This window comes from Heliangelus exortis, chromosome 15 (genome assembly GCF_036169615.1).
Source record: "Heliangelus exortis chromosome 15, bHelExo1.hap1, whole genome shotgun sequence".
NCBI classification, from domain to species: domain Eukaryota; kingdom Metazoa; phylum Chordata; class Aves; order Apodiformes; family Trochilidae; genus Heliangelus; species Heliangelus exortis.
In genome coordinates, this window is record NC_092436.1 from 4,972,186 (window position 1) to 4,994,702 (window position 22,517).

The 22,517-nt window shown below is 50.2% G+C and overlaps 1 protein-coding gene across 5 annotated transcripts in view; it reads right to left on the bottom strand.

The window, feature by feature from the left end:
- Window positions 1–1,778: 1,778 nt before the first annotated feature.
- Window positions 1,779–22,517, bottom strand: part of FLT4 (fms related receptor tyrosine kinase 4) — a 58,496-nt gene continuing 37,757 nt past the window's right edge. For 2 of the 5 annotated variants that reach the window (XM_071759007.1, XM_071759003.1), the window contains exons 11-30: window positions 20,981–21,125; window positions 18,349–18,457; window positions 17,045–17,404; window positions 16,651–16,797; window positions 15,866–15,997; window positions 15,476–15,582; window positions 15,038–15,173; window positions 14,135–14,239; window positions 12,565–12,678; window positions 12,239–12,327; window positions 11,785–11,932; window positions 11,212–11,306; window positions 10,771–10,893; window positions 10,209–10,320; window positions 9,757–9,856; window positions 9,458–9,563; window positions 8,375–8,514; window positions 7,584–7,704; window positions 6,743–6,828; window positions 1,779–5,394 (exon numbers count right to left, since the gene is read on the bottom strand). In XM_071759007.1, the coding sequence (XP_071615108.1) occupies window positions 5,175–5,394; window positions 6,743–6,828; window positions 7,584–7,704; window positions 8,375–8,514; window positions 9,458–9,563; window positions 9,757–9,856; window positions 10,209–10,320; window positions 10,771–10,893; window positions 11,212–11,306; window positions 11,785–11,932; window positions 12,239–12,327; window positions 12,565–12,678; window positions 14,135–14,239; window positions 15,038–15,173; window positions 15,476–15,582; window positions 15,866–15,997; window positions 16,651–16,797; window positions 17,045–17,404; window positions 18,349–18,457; window positions 20,981–21,125 (2,695 nt within the window). In that variant the 3' untranslated portion in view covers window positions 1,779–5,174. The remainder of the gene's footprint in view (window positions 5,395–6,742; window positions 6,829–7,583; window positions 7,705–8,374; window positions 8,515–9,457; window positions 9,564–9,756; window positions 9,857–10,208; window positions 10,321–10,770; window positions 10,894–11,211; window positions 11,307–11,784; window positions 11,933–12,238; window positions 12,328–12,564; window positions 12,679–14,134; window positions 14,240–15,037; window positions 15,174–15,475; window positions 15,583–15,865; window positions 15,998–16,650; window positions 16,798–17,044; window positions 17,405–18,348; window positions 18,458–20,980; window positions 21,126–22,517) is intronic. The other 3 variants (XM_071759005.1, XM_071759004.1, XM_071759008.1) reach the window with 3 other exon arrangements.

Below are 22,517 nucleotides of genomic sequence, written 5' to 3' on the forward strand. Positions count from 1 at the left end.
GTTCTGCGATTTTGAAAGGCAAGCTATCAGAAAATTATTTATGGCAAAGAAAACAAGTACTGCAGAGCTGTGGGTTAGGATGTTTTCTAAGTTAACAAATAGCTGTTCTGCTGTTCTTTTGGGATACACTGTCCTGGGTGACCTCCCCAGCTACTCTGGAAGACACCTCTGATAAGCCTGGTGTTTAACCTCAGCATCTTATTAAACTATTTTCTTTTGGAAGGCCTTGTAGCTTACCCGTTTGTGATGCACCTGATCCCATGCACATGTAAGACAACATCATCAAAGAACAGTCTGTAGAATTTTCCATTGAGATGGAAGTGGTGGGTCTAACCCTGCCCTTGGAGACACCTGTGCTATTCCCAAGGAAAGCAGCAGGCTTGGAAATCTGCATCTCACAGCAGAGTGGACCTCTGGACTCTGCCAAAGGCAGGTAGCACACAGCTCTGTAAAACCCTCTGAGAAGCTGTTCAAGAAGAAATCTACAGAAATGTCAAAGCAATCCAGGAAGTGTTTCTGAAGCGACAGCTGAATGTTTTACTTTCACTTTTTTTTGATTTATTGTCCCCTTCTTGGTAAACGCAGGGTGAGAAACCACATGCCACTAATGACCCCTCAACACTTCACCCAACCTGAAAGGTTTCACCCAACCCAAAAGGTTTCACCCAACCTTTCATCCCAGCCTGAGATCTGTCCCAGCAGACACACGATGCTGCCCTGTGCAGGATCCCTCAGAGCTCTGGTTCTTACAGCACAGACAGTATTTTTATTTCGTCTCTGCACTGTTTTGATGCAAACAGGGGCAGGGAGCACACAGAGCCCGAAGGATTCCTCGCTGTTACTGCACTGACCTTCAGAGAAGGCTCTCAGAGCACTGAGAAAACATTTGCTGGCCATGTCAGCAGCAAAACAATAGCCGAGGGGCCCAGCCGGTGACTCGCCAGTTCCTTTTTCTAACCACAAGAAAAAGGCAGCTTTCAATGTTGCCCAGCCCTGCTTCCCGTGGGCTGCATTTCTGCTGCAGACAGGTGATCTGCCGGACCCAGCTCTGCCCACTTGGCCCCACTGTCCCCACGCAGCTGCTCTGTGCCACACGCGGGGACACCGGCGCCCAGCAGCCGGGCAGGAGCAGCCAGGGGGCAAAAACATCGGGGATGTTCCATGAGCAGAGCAGCTTCAGTCTCCTCGTTCCCCAGACAGGCAGATCCTAGGGAGCATAAATCCATTTATGCGCCGTCTCCAGCGCTCCCCAAACACAAAACATTTCCTTCGGCCCAGATCCCGCCCGCGGCTCACGCCCGCCCTTGGCTTTCCCGTTGACATTGCCTCAGGCCGGCGTTCGGCCCCGCCGCCATCTTCCCCATCCCGGGCACTGCCGGGGCCGGGGCTCCACCTGCCGGCAGCCGCCTCGGGCTCGGGGGGAGCTCCGTGCGCTGAGGGGAAAAAGCGGGGTCCGGGGTTGCTCCGGAGGTCCCCGGGGATCTGTGATCCCAAGGCGGCGAGAAAGGGTCCTGGATCTAGGGGAGATGGCGATGGGGAGTAGGGCTGGGTGCTGCCAGCAGGCTGAACCAGAGCATATCCGGCTTCATCCTGAGAAAAGAGCAGAGATGGAAATGCCACAAAGGCAAACTGCTTCCTAGAGGATGCGGAGAAATGAGAAGGAACGGAAAAGTAGAAAAATACATGAAGTCGAAATGTGCTTAGGCCAGGGTCGGGCTGCCCGGTGCTGCCCGGGAAGCTGGGAGGGCAGCGGTGGCCTCCAGGAACCAGAGAGCAGCTGCCAGTTATGATTTTATTCATTTTCACATTTAGATATTACAACAAAACTCTTAATGACAAAGGATAAACAAGTACTATAGGAGGAGAGGAAAGAAAGCAGTGTTCTAACTGGTTTGATACATAACCATGAACTTCCAGAGACAAGACTCAACGTGAGTTACAAACACTCACTCACTGGTAGGAAAACTCCCGAGCAAACACCCACACACTCACCCACTGAACACTCACACACACACAGACCACACTTTTGTACTCGCACATAACCCATGTTGTAACCTACTTGCTTCTAAGGCAGCCCACTGAAACATTGAATGCTGCTGTAGCAACAACAGGTACCAGATTAAAATATTGCAATATGAGTGAAGTGTTACTTGATACACAGGTTTTTTTCTTCAGAGACGCGTGTGTATTTGCAAGGAGGGGACCCAATGCTTTGTTTCCACAAGGGAGGAATGTCCTCTCCACACCAACACTTTGCAAAGAAAACTGAGACTCTGCCAGGGGGGGGAACAGTAATTTTAAAGGAGGAGGAGGATAAATAGCTTAGCTTCAGTGTTGAGTTCCAGTAAAAAGCCCAAACAAAACACAACAGAGAGCACATTGTGAGAGCACACGATTATTGAACCCTAGGTTTTAAAAATTGAAATACTCCCTTGTTGCTGTGGAAAGACAGACACCACTCTTGCCTCACATCTTAAAACCAAACCAGACCAGCTTCATTTCATGCTCATGCATATCTGGACACCGTAAAAAAAAAAATCCAGAAATAATGCAAGAGTGTGGGGAAGGGTATCAGGTTTGCACAGTCTAATTTTAGTGCACTTCTAAGAGAGCGAAAGTACAGTTGTGTCAACAGCTCTTCAATACCCCACACCACAATTGTTCTTCAGCAGCAGGAGTGTCTGCAGAGGAGTCAGTGTTTGCTCATACCATGGACCAATGCTGTTGATGCAGATACAATAGGACCCAATTCCACCTCCCCCTCTCATTTTTCAACTATTATTTAATTGATAGGCCTCTTTCTTAGGACCTCTTTCAGACGGAGCAGTTTCCATACAGAGAACTGTTTGTGAAACACTGGAAACAAGAGAGCTTGTGTCCTGTGGATGCACATCACCAAGTGAGCAGCCAAAATACAGCTCAGCTGTTTGTCACCTTCCACCCATGCAAATGCTAGTGGAGACCCCCAGCAGCAAGGGGCACATGCAGCCTTCCTTCTGTCAAGGGAACCAGCAGTTCAAAAATCAGGGCAGGAGAAGCTGGTCTAGCCTATACCCTGCTGGCTATCCTGCTTTCTTGGCCTGGCTCTCCAACATCTCCTGCCAGAGCATTCTTACTGAGTCATAACAATTACTTAAAGATGCTTAAATTCCTGGCAACTTCAGGGGACACCAGTAAGAGTCAGGCAATTCATTGTCACATGCAGTTTCCAATTCCATGTCCTGAGCCAGTTTGGCTCAAGCTGGTCCAGTTTTGTGCCTCTTTTTACCATGGAAATCACAGCCATGTCGTCCTGCTAACACAAAAAGGGAGGGGAACACTGGGCACTCTGCACAGGCTGAGAATCTGAATGACAAGCATACTTTTCCCATGTGCTGAATAAATCTTGCTATTACACTTGTGCAGAGAACTATAATTAAGGCTTGGGAAAATCATCCATCAGGATTCACAGGCTCACATCAGGAAACACAAAACCCTCTGCTGGAAAAGAAATACAGTTTGGGAAAGATATATGTCTGACAGGAAACACTATTTAAAAGTCCAAACCAAACCCTTGGCTCTGTGCACAGAGGTGTGGCTCACAAGGAGATGGATGTTGAGATGTTCTGGTGCAAGGAGCTCTGCCAGCCATGGGAATATGGGAGAAGAGGTGATGACAAGCTGTTCAGATAAGCCCCTTCACCTCTTCTCTGATGGTGACAGAACTGTGCTCTGTGTCTGAGCGTTCAGATTGTGAGCAGGATAGAAAGTAGGTGGGAAGTGGTGAGACAGCAGCACAGAAATCCATAGAGAGCGGCTGTGGAGGTTCCCCAGAGCTCTGAACTCCTGTGGTATCTTTCAGAAACAAAAGGCCCGAGTGATGAGATGTTTCCACAGCAAATAAATGTTGCTCAGTCCTCTAGGAGAGAGGTACAATGTGCTGGTGGCCCTGCATCAGAAACTAGAGATGAGCCCACTGGGCAGACAGCGCCTCCTGAGCACCAGGGGACTCAGGTGACAGGGAAGGTGATGGTGCAGAAATGTCCATCCAGGAGAACTGGGGCTTGAGCCCTGGCCAGGTGCCACCCTCCACGTGCTCAGTGATGCCAACACACAAGCGGATGCAGCCCAGAGCACATCATTGCTGGAGCTCTGTTCCTTCCATTGTTTCCAAAACCCTTGCAGCAACTTGAAAATAAACATTTCACTCCCTACCACTTTGATCTTTTTCTTCCCAGCATTCAACCCATTTTCACTCTATGTTTAGAAGCCAGCTGAAATTAACACAGCTTTGTGTTAATTTCTTACTCGAGCAACAAATGATCTTGGCTCTGCTCTGGGAGACAGGAAGGTGAGAGCAGCAGACCTGTGAGTAACCTGCTCCCAGTACAGAGTATATGAAATGCAGTTTTGCACAGAGCCTGCAAAAAGAGTTGGTATTTATTTCACTGGAAGGACTGTAGCCATCAGATGGTGACCTACTCAGCACTAGCTGTGTTGAGATGGCTAAAATAATCCTGGTGATAAGGCAAATTGACAGATTTTCCCCCAGCAGAGATGAGAGGGGTGTGGGTGTTGCAGAGGAGATGGAGAGGCTGGCACCTGCCCAGAATGAACAGTGTGCATCAACATTTACAAAGATCCTTCAGGATCTCTCCATACACCTCTTTAAAATGTCCTGCTCTTGCTGCTAATACCACTAGGGATTTCTTCCCTTTGATTCTGTTCTGCAGCTCAGCAGCTGACATCATGAGAAGAGGAGGAAGCAATCCAAAGAAAAACATTCAGGCTGCACACCAGGAAGAAACTTGAAACTAAGACAGATCTATTTATATCTGACCTGAAACGGGCTTTCTGAATGGGAAGCTGATCCGAGTGGAGGCTGGATGCTAGGCAGAAGGTGCTGTAGTGCTGAGCACAGGCACCCACTCCCTGGCAGAATGAATCTGTCTGAGCTGCAGGCAGAAAAGAACCGCGAGGAATCGGCAGAGCCTCTCCAGTCCCTGCACAGGAAAGCTGAAGCTGGAGGTGCTGTGTGGGTCATCATTCTGTGGTTCCAAGGACATTGGTGTCCTCCATCCGTTCAGGGTTGGTTCCCTGCTGGAGTTGGGTTGAAGAAGCTCTGAGTGACCCGGGTGACGCGCCTGCAGGGTGAGGGTGGATGCTTTGGCAGGCGCCTCCGGGGACTGATGCCATTAGTACTGCTCAGAGAAGAAGGAAGCGTGGAGAGCCAGGGGGCTGGCTCCCTCTCCAGGTGGGGTGCAGCTGCCATCCTCAGAGTGTTCTGACAGCTCCCCATATTCACTGTTGTAAAAAGTCTGGCCTCCGACCTGGGACCCGTATGACGGCCGACATCTGCCCCGCACGTCCGACTGTTCCCCTGGCAGCTCTGCAGTTCGGCTGGGCCCTTTACTGCTGTGGGGGAGAGAGACACAGAAGATCAATCTGAGCATTCCTGGAAAGTTCCAGTTTCAGGATACATCATCTACTAATGCACAGAGCAGAGGCAGGTTCAGGAATGGATTTACGCCTCCGTTTCAAAGCACACAAGGACTTGGTCTAAACCTAAGCACAGCCCATATGTTTTGTGAAAAATCTGCACATAAATCAATGACAAGAATTATTTCAGCTCTTCTAGATACCTTTGGGAAGGGCTGGGACACCAGTGAGCAGGGAGAGACAAGAGACATTGCTTCTATTGCTCCTAGATCTGGCAGGAGCAACAGAAACTGATACAAACCAACAGCCAGGATGAGGGAAACAAAGGAAGATGATGAAGATGATGTGGAAGGAAATCAGCAGCCCCATTTCAGCATCTGCCAATACCAGGTGACTAAAAAGAAATCAGAAGAGCAAGGACAGGGACACATTTAAGGAGAGGTTTAAGGGCAGTGTTTTCCAAGATGTCAGGTAGCCCATGGTGTAGGAGACAACAGGAATGTGCCTTAGGAAGAAGAGGACAAAGACAAGAAGCAGGAAACAGATACAACAGTAGAGAGGCCACAGTGCTAAGGTAAAAGACAATGCCCAGTCTAATCTGATGTTGGGAGGCAGAGGAGGTGAAGAAGCAGCTTGGTTTGGCCTTGTCTACATGAACTGACATGGTTCATGTGGATACACACTGTCACACACTGTCATGGAGACAATGTCCCAGCCTTCTCTAGCAGAAATGAGCTGGAGAGGTTCTTGCCCAATTCCCAAGCCTAGGGCAAGGACATAACCATCCATAGCATCCTCAGACCCAAGAGTGTCAGCTTGACCTTCCAAGCTCAGTGCCAGCAGGTGTGAAGTCCTAAGGCCTGTAGCATCTCTGCAATGCCACATCAGGGCCCTGTCCCATATGGGTTAGGGCTGGGGGAAGGAGGTGGCAGCCACATAGTTTCCACCCATCCCACCTGCCACTGCTTAAACAAGCCCTGACACATTTCACAAGAAAATGTCAATAAGCATTTGGAGACCTATTAGCATTGTTAATCCACTGTGCTTCATTATCTTAATGGACACATTCTCATACTCTGTGACACGTTCTGATCAGTTTAATGGGCAGCAGAGTTTATATTTTTTAAATGTAGGAAGCAGCAGGCAGGGCTGCTCTTCATGCATTTTGCCTCTTATTAATGTGTCCATGGAGTTATTTAGCTCAGGGCCCACAGCCAGCTGAGAGCCTCAAGAGGCAAACCCTTCAGGGAGACACCAAGAAGTGCCTGCTGGTGTCACTATGTTTGGCAGCAGGATGGTTTGAGTGGCTGGACTTGAGGAGTACCTGAATCCACCTTCTTTTCTGTGTCGGTTTTCTATCCTCTCAAATTCCTCAGATGCCAGAACCATCCCACTGTCTGTTTGATTGTCCTGGAAGGAAGCAACAGGAGTTATCAGTAACATCCCTGTGAGCTGCTCAGAGTGGGAAAGGAGGAGGGATCATTTAGGAGATGAGATCATGTGCAGCTGTGATGAAAAAAAAAGGAGTAGGGGCACTTTACCAGCATGCTCCATGGTCTCTCTGGAACAAATTTGCTTAGGTGCCTTCTTAAAAGCAGTATATACAAAGGTAGGATTCAGTGCCCCTTTTGGGAAAAAAGAGAGTGCTCTCTGCCAGGAAGATGCATTACCATCAAATCTGATGTGGGATTTTCCTCTGAGACCAAGGGTATGACTTAAATTTTGCTGCTACAGAAGATAGGAGTACCAGCCCAATTCAAAGAGGCTGGGAGGGCTCCTACTGCACACTGCCGTGTGGGTCAAGATAGGGGAGGTCCAGACAAGCACTCTGGATTTACCTAGTCCTGGCTAGACTTTGGTATGCTTAACAAGGCCATTTTTAGAGATTTGAGAAGGATGAAGAGCAGGCTCTTCTCTGAGGTCCTTTATAGTCCTTGCTTGTGTACCTAACCTCCCTATTTCACACTCAAGCAGTATGAGCTGTGCTGTAGAGAAGCCACCAGGTGGAGAAATGGATGTGCACAGGACAGACTGAACAGGAATGACACAGACACACTGACATGAGAGAGGAGTGATTTTTCTTCCATGATCTTAACAGCAAAGGTGTCAGGAAACAGCTGAACATATTTTTGCTCCCTGTCCCAACCCAATCAAATGTTACTCACCGGGTGTGCCTTGTACATTGTATGTGTCATAGGAAACTCTTCAAATGTCTTTATCCTGGATGGACACCTGATCTGATTTCCTCCCGTCAAGCAACCAGGGAACGAGACACAGTTGTAGTATCTGCCAACAGAAGCATATTGTATTCAGTAAAACCAGCAGAGTCAATGTCCTGGATAAACAGGACCTGAACCCAACCTCCTCTCTGCACAGCCAAGGTATGCAGGGAGGCAGATGACCCAAATGGTGGATTTTGAGTAGGCAATAGGGTCACCTTAGGCCTCTGAACCCCATACTTCTGCAGTGGGGAGCACCCAGACTTTCAGATTGAATCAGGCCCTGATTACCTCTCCACGCTGCATAAGCAGAGTCATGCCCTGTGTGCCATCACAGTATCTCAGCTTCCCAGAGATGAGAAGCCTAAGCCTAATTGTTTGTGTTAGTTAGGAACAGATAGGATGAAGCTCCTGCAGAAGGGCAGCTGGCACCTTTCCACACCTGCCTGGTGGGCCAGGATGCCTTCAGTGGGATGTGATGCACTGGCAATGTAGCTGGAGGCAGAAGGAGGAATGCCATGGGCTTACCCATCAAGGGCTCTTTCTCAGCAGCAAAAGAAAGTGATTTTGCTTTTATGAGCAAGGTGCTATGGCCTAAATGCTTGGATCACACCTGAACACCTGGGATTCTTCCAAACTCTTGCTACTGGATTTATCCCATATCCCTCAAGCTCCCTCACAACTCAGGCTGCTGGCTGCCTGCTGAGTTCTCTCTGCTCTTTCCTGGGGGGATTCACCTTGCTGCTAGGCTGTGGCAGCGTATCCTCATGTCAAAGTCCTCTTCATCTGAGTTTTGCTGGGCAGAAGAAGGCACCTGGGAGAAACCATCATCTTCTGAGCTGTGGGAGTCGTTCAGCGGGATGTAATCCTTCCCTTCCTGGCAGGAAGAACAGTGAGTGGCCTTACAAGAAGGGGAGGGCTTTCCCACAAGAAAGGGCTCTACAAGCAAAAACTGTCAGAGCTGGGAAGGAAAAATTCTGGTTCGTCTTTTGTTTCTCTGGGACAAAATATCTGGCTGGAGATTTCTGTGCCCTCTGTGCTAAGTAGCTGTGCCTCCTGCGGGTGAATGGAGGTGTGTGTGAGCAGGAAAACAACCCAGTCCTGTGGTACTGACAGTTCTCTAGCATAAATGGTCAGAGCACTGAGCTCCAGAGGCACGTCACTGTGGCTTACTCATGCCTGTGCTGGGATTTAGTGCTGAAAGGTTAAAATTAAGGACATCACAAAGAGACAGTGCTCATATTTCAGCATTTAGCTATCGTCTTATGAAATGGAGCATCATGAACATGTTAAAATCAGTTTAAAGTCCTGGTGGGTTACTGCATGACAGTGATTAGTAATAGTTTCAGAGAAATTAGTATAGCTGACTGCTCTGAGGTAACAGTTGTTTGGTTCACATGGCCCTGACATTTAGATCTGAGGACAGAGTTTCAGAAATGCTGGTGAAATCCTGGTTTTCGTTACGTGGGCATGTGGGAGGCAGGAGTGCCAAGGGCTTGACTCAGCTGAAGAATTTCAAATAATCATCTGGGGATTAGGATGGAAATACTAAGGACAACCAATAGGGTATCTGCTGTGCAAGGAGTGGAGCTATATTAGGATGTGATTTTGTGATGCAGCAAGAGGGCTACCACAGAAATCTGCCCTCCAGTAGCTCTGGGAAACAGATCTCTGTGACACAGGAAACCCTATGTTATCCCTTGGGCTACACAAAGGTATTGCACTGGCCAGGGAGCCAGGGAAGGGCACAGTGAGGGAGCTAGCAGTGGGAGAAGACAGAGTTGTATGAAGCTGAGCAGGGACACAGAGAGATTTTTCACCTGCTGGACATTTTCCTGAAGAAGGTTCCCCAGAATCTCCACCAAGTCAGAGAAAGTTGGTCTCTCCTTGGGATCACCGTGCCAGCAGCTCAGCATGATACGGTAACTGCAAGAAGAGAAGCTGATTTTATGCCCCTCTTTCCCAACTCTGCAGCTACCACCCCTGTGATGCCTGCTAGGACATCAGGTACCTGCATCCTGAAGGAAAGTTTGGCACCACCCAGCACAATGGCCATGTGGATTTTCTGGAAGGGGGTTGGCTCTGACCAGTGCTGGGATTCATAGGGTTTCTGACTCACATTTCTGCTGTGGCATACTCTGGAGCTCTCATCCTGGTACCATCTTTGAGCCTCTGGCAGAACTCCTCGTTGATCTGGACTCCAGGGTATGGAGATGCCCCTAGAGGAGGTTTGAAGAGGAGAAAGAATGTGAAGTGTACCAGTCCTTCTGAGGCTGCCCTTCATCTCAAAGCCCTGGGAAGTACAGTCACTGCTCATTCAGGGCCCAACTCCTTGGTGCTGCCTGAGACATCCCCACTGCCTCAGTGAGCTGGAGTCCATGCCTGTCTCCTCACCATGCTGTTGTGGTTTGATATTGCCTTCATATTAATTTTGCCTACAACAATGTCTCTTCTTTTCACTCCTTAGAGGTGCTTCAGAGCATCAGGGCCTCCTGCACAGGTTTACCCACCAAGCTGCTACATGGGAAGAGAGGTCTCCCTCAGCAGCATGTGATGCTCATTAGCACTCACCAAGTGAGAAGATTTCCCAGAGGAGGACCCCAAAGGACCAGACATCACTCTGGGTAGTGTAGACCTTGTCAAAGATGCTCTCTGGAGCCATCCACTTCAGTGGGAGCCGAGCCTGCAGGAGAGAGGGGCAAGGCACAAGTGTTCAGTCAGGTACCTGTCCCAGGACAGCCCTTCTTGGATGGATGAAAGGGATGAAAGTAAACCAGAGCTGATAGCTCTGCTTGTCTCATCCATGGAGGAATGGAGTTTTGTTTAGGCCAGAGGGAGAGATGGCTAACACTGAAAGAGGGAGGAAAGAATGCAAAAAAAAAAAAAAAAAAAAAAAAAAGAAGAGTAAGTTAATATGAGGCTGAGGGGCTGAGGGGAAGAAGAAAGGGGACTGAAGGAGGAGTTCTGCTGGTAGAGGACAGCACATGCATCATTGGGTCAATGGTTCCTGGTTCCAGACACAGAAGTGGCTCCTCCTACTTAATCTTTTTGTTAGTTTATTCTATCCCCAGAGTAGTTTATGAACACATCAAGAGGGCATAATCTGTATAGGGTTTGAGAAGGTGCCACTCACGCTGCCTTTTCTGACATAGTCAGGGTCCTTGTAGATGTCCCGGGCCAGGCCAAAGTCACAGATCTTTACCACGTTGTTCTCTGAGAGCAGGATATTGCGAGCTGCTAGGTCTCTGTGGATGCACTGAGGGCACACAAAGAGGAAGAGGCAAAATCAGAAGGACACCCTCAGAAAAAGCAGAGCATCCTCCCCCCTTGTGAATCTGAGCTGTAATGGGGGGATGGTGTAAGTGGAAAGGGGCTGAAGATAAAAATTTCAGATGGAGGCGGTTAATGAGAAGGTGAAACGGCAAGAGGACTAATTTCCCATCTTTGTATACACAGGGCTATCTCAGACTTCCTAAGAAGTGAGAGGCAGATCACTGAATCCCTCTGTGTGTCACCCATGGAGTGACAAACACACCAGAAAAGAAGAGGGTAGTGAAGGAAAGGGTGAACTCACCTTTCGGGATGCCAGGAATTCCATGCCACGAGCTACTTGGAAGCTGTAGCAGATGAGGTCTTCCATTGTCAAGGGACTTTGCCACAAGTCATCCACTGTCCAGGAGTACAATAAAATGATTAGACAGTGAGAGGTCTCCCATGAGAGTTTTCTTCTCAAGTGGCAGAAAGTGCCACTAGAAATGTTAGTAACCCCCTCAAGTGTGAGGAGCATGAGCCCAGCCTCCAGCACACATCAGAGTTGTAGGGAACAGGGCTGGAAGCAACCTTGAAAATCAGCTCATTGTTTCTGTGCTAGGCAGGACCCAGTGAGATCTCCCTCAATTCTTTCCTTAGGCTAAAACCCAGGGTTTTATTCCCTTCTGGGTTTCAAGAGTCTATTAGAAGAGACAACAAAAGACTGTAATAGTCCTGTTCAGGGAACTGCCATGCAACAGTGGAGAAAGAATCAGTTCCAAGGCTGGGCCCCAGGTCCCCACTGTCATGCCATACATACCCACTCCCCAGGGCAGCCAAATCTGGCATGTTTTTGGCAGGCCAGGTGAGAGGTCCCTGCCAAGGCTGGAGTATTCACCTTCCTGGATGGGCTGTGCTGTCGGGCTCTTGTGCATCAGGAAGCGGTGGAAGATGGCACTGTCACTGGTCCCAGAACGACTCCTCCTGTCTGCTCTCACTGCCTCCACGATGGACTGGACCTGAATACGAAGCCTGGGAGACTTTTCCTGGCAAAGAGATAAAAAAAAACAACCCAAACAACCCATCTCAGCAGGCTACACACACTGTAAGCCCTGCACCCACAAGCTGCACGGTCTTTTTCTGTTCTTAGTAATTCCCGCCTGGAAGCACCGATCTTCCATTGCAGAGAGAAATTATTTCCCTGATGTGTACATGACTGAAGATCACTGTGTGAAGTTGGATCTGCTGCTTAACAGAGGGTATCTTTGTCCCACTGTTGTACCATGATTCAGGCTACACGTCTTCCTTCCCTAGACATGGGCAAGTTCCGAGGGGCAAAGGAAGCAACTTACCCTGTAAGGACTGAAACCTTCCCGCTTGGTCCGCAGGTAGTTGGAGAGGTTTCCATACTTGCAGAACTCAACAATAACCATGAGTGGACCTAGCGAGAAGACACCAAAGATCAGGGCAGAGATAAGAGCTTGGGATGGTCAGAATTTGCTCCCAGCCATGTTATGTGCAGCCCCCCTGAGCTGTGGCACCTGCCTTAAGTGCACGCAGGCATTCTGATAGCATCCCCACGTGTCCCTGTGGTCACACATTTGGCCAGCAGAAAGGACACAGGGGACAAGCACTGATCTGTGAGAGCAGGCACAGCCTGTTGCCTTGGGATATTTACCATTGGGTTTGGTACAAGCACCCAGCAAATTCACCACGTTGAGGTGATTCCCGATGTGAATGAGGATCTTCAGCTCTGACATCAGTGCCTTGTGCTCACTTGCAGTGGCTCCCTCTGGAAACACACAGATCGTGTCATGACATCTCTTCACAGCTTTTCACCATCCCTCACCACCTTTCTCTTAGCGGAATGTTAATGTGAGTCTTGCTGAGGAGGCTGTGACCCCAAAGCCATGGTACATTTTGTTATTGCATGCTTCCATATGAAATGTCAGATCTGTGTCTGGAATTCCCAGGATCCCAGCTGTGATGCATTGGGACCCAGAGCAAAGGACAGCACAAGCTGTGCCCAACAGATTTTTCCTTGTGATATCTGTGCCAGAAGAATGATCATTAGAGGCTTACATATACATTTGAATCTCTGCCCTTTCAGCCTTCTAACAGAAATAACAAGCCATAAACAATTCGAAGGAAAAATAGAAACAAAAGGAATCTGAGTGTTTCAGTCACTACTAAAGATAGGAGCTGTCTCGGAGCAAACCCAGAACATCTTTTTATGATTCCTCTCCAATAGCATGCACAGGGTTGTGCCCCTGCCAGCTTTCTGTGCTGCATCTCCTCTTCAAGTGCCTAATTCACACCAACTCTTGATCCTCTGTTTTATCCTGAGGGTTTGTTCTCTGTGTTTTTTAATGCCTTTTTCATACTTCCCTCTTTCCCCATATGTATTTTGCCCTACTTGGGAGTTTGTAAATTTAGTCTGAGAGAAAGAAGCATCCTCTTGAGCTGCAGCTGATGGGCCTGATGAGAGCTGTGCCTCAAAGGACTGTAAAGCAACCTTGCACACCCAGGCTTCCCTCTGCACTTGCTGTGCAGATCATGTGTACATGTGCTGAGATGAGCCGTGCTCAGTTTCCCTATACAGACCACTGCTGGCTAGAGACTGCCTCAGTATTTTGTTGGGTTCCAAATTACAGAATAATGTTCTGGATGCCTGTTTGACATTGTGGCTATAAAAGCTTAAAATCTCACCCTGGATTGACCAGGCTTTGGGTGCAAAGCCAATTTACCCCTCAGAGGTGCAGCCTGCTTCCTTACCCAGCTCTGAACTTGGCCCACAAACATGACACACAGGCACATTTGGAAGGAGGCAATTTGGAGCAACACTTCTCTCAGTGATCTGCCATTGAGGGATTCTGGATTCAAGTTCTTCCTTTGAGACAAATCTCATTCTCTGCCTCTGCAGAGAGCTAAATTGCTCTAAAAGCTGAATTGCCCAATTTCCTGCTGTCTGCTCTGCCGCTTGCCTCCTGGTACAGCTGAATGGAGCAAAAGTATCCACGAAGGGAGACCAAGAGAATCAAAAGTATTGAGGCCAAGAAGCCATAAATTCAAATGCTGGCTCCAGCTCCTCTGCCCTAGTTCAGGACTGGCTCAGGCAGAAGCACTCAGGAACACTTGGGGGAGATAGGACATTTTCCAGAGCCCTAACAAATGCCTTATGCAAAAGACTGACATTTACAGGGTAGTCGTTCCCTGGCAGATACTGTTCTGCTTCCCTCTCCACATACCTTTCAGCATTTTGACTGCTACAGTCTCACAGCTGTTACTTTTATTGATCCCAAACGCTGATGCTTCCACCACCTTCCCAAAGGCACCATGACCCAGGACTTTACCTATAGGCAAGGAGAGAGGCAGTGTGATGGCAGGCAGGTGCAGGACAGGCAAAATGGAATGAAAAAACAAAAAGCCAACAGGAAACCATGGGAAGAAGAAAAAGGGTCATAAAGGAAAAGGAAGGAGTGGAACATGTGCCCTTCCCAGGTGTCTGCTTGCTCTGTCAGTGAGAATAGAAGAAAAGATGATGAAAGAAACTAAGGAAAAGCTGGTATGGACAAAGCAGAGGAAGGAAATGGCCCTGCAGAAGGGAGAGCCTGTTTGTTGTCCTCAAGCAGAGCGTGTGGGAAAGGTAATCTTGACATCTTGCAGCAGAGCAGCCTGGGCTAATGTCACTGCTCTGTGCCTCAAAGGCAGTCTGCAGCTCTTTAAACCCTCCCAGACAGGGGGAAGAGACTGCAGTTGGGTGTCTCAGTATGAGGAGGATAATGAATGCAATCCTGGTCCTGAACTCAGGGTACTTGCTGTGTACTGGACTATTCTGTCCAGATTGCCAGTTTTACATGTTTTATGCTTTATAGCACACACAGAGGTCTCCTGGTCTCAGTGATGCCTGTGTGGGTACATGGGGGGAGTCTGGGATTACAGCTGGCTCAGACATGTCCATAGTCAGACCCGAAGAGATTTCCTAGGCACAACTGGGCTTTAGGGATAGTCTGGGGAAGCAGATAGGAAGCCTGAGGCAAAGAGAAGGCATTAAATACACAGAGGAGTGCAAGAAACCTGGAGGGTGAATTTGAAAGGCTGTTGGGAAGCCTGGGCTGCAGGCTGCAGTAGCAGGAGGGGTCCCAGCTCACCTAGGCGCAGGCGGTCTCGTGGGAATTCCCACTTGCTGGAATCATAGGGCAGGTACTCGCACTGCTCCTCCAAGGGCACCTCACCAGGGTCCATGATGATGGAGAGGTAACCTGTCTTGATGTCTGCATGGGCAGGCTGTAGGAATCAGCCAAGACAAAGGGGTAAGGAGATGCTCTGCCAGCACTGGCTATTGGCTCCCAGAGGGAATTTAGCTCCTTTGTCTGACTTGACCTGCTTCCCCCAGCAAAGGCCATTCCTTGTCACCATCTTTACCATAGCCCTTAATGCACCCTGTCCTAGGCAGTGAGAGCACTTGAAGGAGCACTCAACAACCTCCTTTCAGCAGGTGCTGTCATACAGCCCCTCAGCACAGCAATGGTGTTGCCCCAAGCCCTCCAAGCCACCTCCCCTGTCTGGCGACAGAGGCAGCCACATACCCTTTTGATGTTACAGAAGATGAGGATAAGGAGGATCCAGAAGAAAACAGCAATAACCCCAGTCCCAATCAGGATGACAATCTCCACATTGGTCCTGTCATCAGAGCCTGTGGGATGGGAGACAAATCATAGCTTCAGAGATGCCCATTCTGTGTCCCAGCTCAGCCATCTCTTGTGGCCTGTTTCAGGATATGGGTTAACAGGGGAGGTGTGTTTGCCTGAGCCACGTGCTCTGGACTACAAATCCTCCAGTGTGAGCACCATGCCAGCTGCAAGGCCTAGGAGCTTTCACTACCTCATGCTGCCTGGTGTCACAGGGAAGAGGCCTGGGACCATGGCCATGCTCCTGCCCCACCCCTGCATCCCCAGGGATGTCATGGCTGCTGGTACCTTCCACAGAGACACTGGCCGAGGAGTTCACACAGCCCTTGGCATTGCAGACACTGCACAGGTAGAGCCCAGCATCCTCCTCCCTCACCCTCTGGATGCTCAGCCTCTGGTTGAAATCCGCCAGGTCAATCCCTGCAAGGCACAGAGGGTTGTGGTGGTCACAGGGAGTAGGGGTTAGTATAAGGGACACATTCAGGCTCAAAATAAAGCTCCTATTTTGCAACTGGCTAATTTTAGATTGGAGAATGAACTTGCACGAGCTGGTAGAAGCTCTCTTCTGTGGCCTGATGACCCCAGAAATACCCTGGAGGGGCTTTCCCCAGGCAGTGTATGGGGGGGATGAAACTCCCCCAGACAGTGCTGGATAGGGACAGTACCCAGGCAGTCCAGCTGGTGTGTCAAGCCCTGCATCAGCTGCAGCATCTGTTCCTTTCAGTCTGCAGTGTGCCAGGATCATTCCCATGCTCCTTCCATGCGATCTAGGTTGGTCCCTGCATGAGCAGAGATGCCAGGCACTGGGCTGAGAGTAAGAAGATGAATGATTTATCTCTCTCTGCTCTCCAGCAGAATGTGCACATGCACAGACAGTGCTGAGCCAGGCCTTAGGGCATAGATTTGGCTAGTGAGACTGCATCAAACTGGGACAGAACACAATTAAAACCAGAGTTCAGCCAATTCAGTGAACAGATGCCTTTTCCTGGGCACAACAACTCTCAGAAGCCAGCAGCACTCGGCTGTCCAGCTGCCAGACATGATGCCTCTGCTTTACCCCCAGCCCACGGTACCTGACACTTCTTCCACCAGTTTCTCATCTTTGTACCAGTTGATTTCAGGAACGTGGTTGCCATCCACCTTACAGCGCATCTCTATGGAGTCGCTGACGTTCACCCAAATGTCTGTCAGGTTCTGCTTGAGGCGAGGGATCTCCAGGGCTGGAGGAGCAGCATAAAGAGGAGGAGGGGAAAACGGGAAACTGATTGATCAAAAGAACATCTGTGTTCTTGGGGCTTTGGGTTTCTGACCCCTGCTGAAGGGTGTCTTGAGAACCCAGGTGCCCTGCCTTTGCCACCTGGAGTTTAGCTTGCTTGCGTGGCTTCCCCTGGGGACGAGCTGGGAAGCTGATGGCAGCAAGAGCACCAGCTCTCCTCTGTCACTCCCGCCTGCCCTGTGGACCCTCACCCTGCACAGAGATGTATTTCTTGTGGCAGTGCTTCTCCCGGGTCTTCCGGTTCTGCACCTCACACACGTAGTCTCCCTCATCTCCCAGGGAGATGTTGGGGATGGTGAGCAGCAAGGTTGCATCGTTGGAGTCGGGCTGGAAGCGCAGCTCGCCCTGCATCTTGGTGGCATAGTGGTGGACGTTCTTGCAGTCCAGCACCAGGGGGTTTCCCTCCTCGTCGTGGAGCTTGGAGAGGTTCAGCCGATACCACTGCAGGTTCTCATAGGTGTAGTTGTCTGCATTGCAGCTCAGCTGTAGGTCCTGCCCCTCTATGGGCTCTTCTGAGGGCTGGGACTCAATTTCAAACCCGTCTGGAATGGCTTTCAGGAAGGAAATGAACATGTGAATGAGTTTTCATGGCTGAGCTACCAAACACAATGAAATTGGCTCCTTGGGCTCAGCTCTCTGGGACCCCCTTGTCCTCAGCCAGGGTAAAGGAAACCAATCTAGAGCAGAACTGTGACACACAGATTGCTGGCAACCAACAGCTTAAGCCCAGCAAGTGCTAAGGGACATGCTAAGTCCCAGGGTCAAACTAAGACAGGGTCACAGGTGAAGCAAGACTGGGAGGTCAGAATTAGGCTGCTACTGCTCTCAGCTCAGCTGCAGCATTCTGGACTGCACACATGCTTTCTCTTACACTTGTGGGAAACTACACAGCCAGGCTGGACAACTGCACACACAAAACATTACTGGAGCAGCAACTGAAGATGTTCTTCTGCCTCCACAAAAACTGGTGGCTCTGCCAGCCCAGGCACTATTTATGAGGGCCATGAACCCAGGCTTCTGGGGTCTGTCTGAAAAGCCTCTGCTGTGCCCTTGGTGGGCTCCTCAATGGAGCAATAGACAGGGACAGACTCCTGCCTGCACGGGGCACCCCGCCAAAGTCTGGTGAGGACTTTGTCGGGAGTCTCAGGCCAGCAAGACCCTGCCTGGGCGCGGATCGGGCAGTGCCACTAGAGGATGCTCTTGGACCAGGCACATCCCTAGTCCTGGGAGATGCCTGGGCCTCAGCCAGCAGGACATCCCCAGTCCAGGACCTTCCCCGGCTGCTCCAGGACCTGGGCACAGGCTTAACCCCAAGATCTGCCTGCAGGATCTGCTGCCACGGCTTCAGGCTTTTGGCACTCAGCAGAGCTCTGGGTTTGCTCTGCTTTCCTGCTGTCTTTGGCTTCCTGGTCACTGTTTAAGGTGCTAACTGTGACTGACAGGACCTGGCAGGATTCAAAGCAGAGAGCTCAGCTGGGATGTCCCCAGTACTCACTGGTCACGTAGAAGTAGATCAGTCGCTCATCTCGACCCACTTTGTTAGAAGCAATACACTTGTACATGACTGAGACGTTGGCCTCCTGGATGGCCAGTTTGCTGACTGTCTGATGGGGAAAGAGAGCATAAAGGAGGAGTTAGGGAGGGAAACAGGGAAGAGAAGTAGGATCAATGCTGCTCTCTGCCAGAGAGCAAAGCACACAGCAAGCCTGGCCCCAGGGGGCAGCTGCACCTGGGGAAAGTTTATGCTAAAGTAGCCCCTTATTCAATAGCCCTTTGTGCATTTCAAGCCTCATCATTTGGCTCTGGTGACAGCATCATGGTTTTACTTCTGGTCTCTGCTTCTTTTTATGGATCCCAGTCTCCATGGAAGCAAACTTCTTGCTAAGCCCCTCAGGTCTCCATGGGGACAGGTCTGTGCCCAGCAAGGGGGACATGAACATGATGCAGGGCTGAGGGGATGGCTAAGCTTATGCCAAGCTTTATAACAGCGAGCAGAAAGGAAAAGGACACCAAGGCTTTGGTTCCCCAAGCCCTCTGCAGTTAAGTGGCTATTTAGTGTCCCACAGAGTTCAGTGGAGACCTGCAAGCACACCTTTTATCCATAAAGGGAAATCAAACCTGCGAAAACATCCCAGCTTTCACCACTCTGGAAGAGCTGTCAGCTTCTCCCTTTAAATTCCAGGTGTATATAGACACGGTCCTAAAATCTTCCTCCTTCCTTCTTCCAGCAAGATGTGACTAAGATTGGGCAAACAGCCAGGCTGCTTTCCTGGGATCATGGACACAAGGGATGCTGTCACCAGAGAAGCCAGGAAAGGCAGCTGGGCAGTAACTCCTGCTCTCAGCTCACACTGCACATGTGAGCTTCCAAACGTGTTACAAGCACTCCCCTTAGAGGAGATCTGCTGTTGGAAGCATGGGTTTCTCCTCCCTCCCAGATTAAATGACAAGTTAATCACATGCAAAAAATCCCTCTAATGAGACAGCGTTTAAAATGCAAAATTATGTGTGTTCCTACAGGGAAACTCCTTTGCTTTTGCTTATTCATCCCATAGCATTTCTGTTCTAAGTGGCAAGGAGTTAGGTTGTGTTCATCAGGAGGAACAGTCATTCATTCCGTGTGTGCTCAACACAGCTCCAGTGACCTTATTACTACTACTTTTGTGCATTGCCTTTTCCGTTTCTTGGGGTTATTCAATACAGCTGAAGTGACCCTACTGCTGGCACTTTTGTGTGCTGCTTTTCCTGTTTCTTGGGGATTTTCCTTCTAATCTGCCCTTGTTAGGTTTGAGTCGGGGTTTCTGGGTTTGACATCATCCTGCTGCCTGCAGTGCAAGGCTATGAACTGCACACCCCATGGCTCATTCTGGCTGTTCCAGACAGAATAAAAAACAGAGGAAGATGGTAAGGGAAGACAGGCAGAAAGGAGATGGAGAGGGAGAGAAAACAGATTTGAGGACATAGCATCCCATCACAAGTGGAAGAGCTCTTCTCCCAGAGGTCTTGCACATCTTTAGGCTGCACAATCTAAGTTGCACCCCCAGGACAGTTGCAACCAAATAGATGGAATGAGAAGGACACAGCTGTAGAATAGGAGGAAGAGAACGAGGAAGAAAGGGAAAGATCAGAAGGGACTAGAACAACAGTCACATGTGAAGGGGGACACAAGGGCTTCTCACCCAGGAGACCCCACCACCCCTGTTCACTTCCTCCAGAGGACACCAATCCTTGCCTCTCCCTTCCCTGCCACCCTTTTGGCAGAGTGATGAACTCCCGGCCAGGCCAGGGGACGGGAAGTGCCTTTGGAGGTGTGTAGGAAAACAGGAAGTGACTTTAGGAAATGGGGGCCCATTTGTTTGTTCTGCATCCCTCTGCGAGCGGCTGGTGCCTGACACCAGCGGGAACAGGAACCTCGTCATGGCACAGACCTGACACTTGTGGCTACCAGAGAGGCAGAAAGAAACAGGCAGCAAGCAATGTCTGGCTGTTTGCAGGTCACACACTGCAACAAGGAAGAAATATTCTTTCCAGAGAGGAAATGCTGTGATGGAGAGGTGGGCTCTGTGGGGCACATGTGCTCTTGCTCACAAACCCGCAGCAGATGGACACCAGCATCTCCACACTTCTGTGGTCCCAGTGGAATGGGGACAGCTGGATGAAATACCCTGCTACACAAGTGCACTTTCCTGAGGCCAGGGATTTCCTTGTCCATCTGTAACTCCTGCTCTCCTCTGTGGGGTTTGTGTCTTCCAGAACAGCTCAAGCAGGAGTGCTCAGGAATGGGCACAGGAGCCCCTGCAGTCCCCTGATAGGTGCCCTGCACGCAACAGCAATCAGTGTAAACTCTCCTGTCCAGTCATCCCCTGTGGCAGCTTCTCTGGACACAGGATAATTTCTCAAAGATGACAGCTTCCCCTGGCCCTGGAGCTGCCTGGTACCACGGTGCCCCAGAGCTGGGAATGGCCACTTATGGTTTTCTTTAAAAGCAGAGGTATGAAGCCCTCCCCAAACCTGCCTCTGCCAGGCTTGTTTCTAGGCCACTTTTGCTGGTTGATCCCCAAGGATCCCTCTGAGGGTTCCTGTCTCCAACTCCCCACTTCAGGACGGGCTTGGGGCTCTGGCCTCACCTTGTTCCTCCCCTCCACAAACTCCACCCAGGTGTCGATGCTCTCGATGGGGTTCACTGCATCCAGCTGTGACACATCTTTCCAGTCCTTGCACTCAGGCATCCGGTCCCTCTGGTGCCTCCTTGCTGCCCGGTGCCTGCTATTGCTAATCCAGCAGCCAGGAAGGAGCAGGAGAAAGAGGAGAGAGGTGGAGAGAGGGTCAATTGGGAAGCAGGCAACAAAAATGGCTTTGTCTGAGGACTGGTACCCCTGTCCTCTGACTGCAAAATTTCCTGGGTCTCTTGGCTACACAGTTCTAATGTACTGGCTCTGCAATCACTAGTGAGACAAACACTATCAACAGATGTGGAAACTGAGGCAGGGAATGGACACTACTTTCCCAGGAAGCATCTTCACCCCCAGGTCTATAGTTTCATCCTTCTCTGAATGGTAGCACCTCTTTGGGGCTAGGGCAGGCAGGGGGTAGAAGAACCCTAATCTGTCAGGAACCCAGGATACTGCAGCCTGCAGGGTGCTTCTGAAATGCAGGTGGAGCAAGGAGATGGGAGGATCTGCCCAAAATTCCAGGCAGGCAGATCTGAACACCCAAGAGCAGTGGCAAGGGTGCGTGCTGGCAGTGCATAGTTCTCAGCAAGGCAAACACATCGGTGAGCTGTGTAAACAACAGGAAGCCAGAAAGAAGCCTCCTGCATCCTCTGGAGCTATGCTGGGCAGAAATATGGTGGCCTTGGGAGACAGTGCTCATAATTCATGGGCCCCTCTGCTTCCTGACAGGGCCACAGTGCACTCGCATGCAATGGAGAGCTCTCCAGTGTCTCTGGCTCAGCAGCAGCCTGCACAGGGCTGCAGGACCTGGCTTCCTCCAGCCACCCTGGTGTCCTCCACTCTGACTGCTCTGGCTACAACTCCCCAGCATCCCTTTTCCTGCTTCCTGAGAAGCTGCTGCTAAAAAATGCCACTGCAGCTCTGCCTGGTCCTGCCCCAACTTCCCAGGGCACCAGCACCCTTCCTGCCTGCCTATTAGCACTGCTGGCACAAACACCCTCCTGGGGTGTTTGGAAACCATCCCAGCAGCTGGCAGAGAGCTGGTGCTTCCCCTGGGATCAGCAACTCTTCCCCACACACAGCAGGTTTGCTCCCCTGCCTATCAGCACTTTTGCTTCCACCATTCCCCAGCAGAAAATGAAGGACTGAAAAACCCACAGGGACCTTAGGGCAGGAATGGGGTGAGCCCTCAGGGTCTCACCAAGGGCTTGTGACAATTTCTCCTGCAATCTGCCTCAGTTTCCCCATTAGCACAGTAGTCAGTGGGTTTACTGCAGGTGCTGTGAAGTGTAACCAGCCCATGGACATTCACTGCCAGATGCAGATGGCTGAGGATATAGGGGAAGCTGTGGAAGCCCTCGGTGTCTGGGACCAGCCAGGCTGGGCAAAACTCCTACGTGGAGTACAAGTGTCTCTGGTGGGCTCCACTCTGCCTCCCCACAAGGACAGTGAGTGCATGGTGCTCCAAGCTACCAGTTTGTGCTGTCTTCCT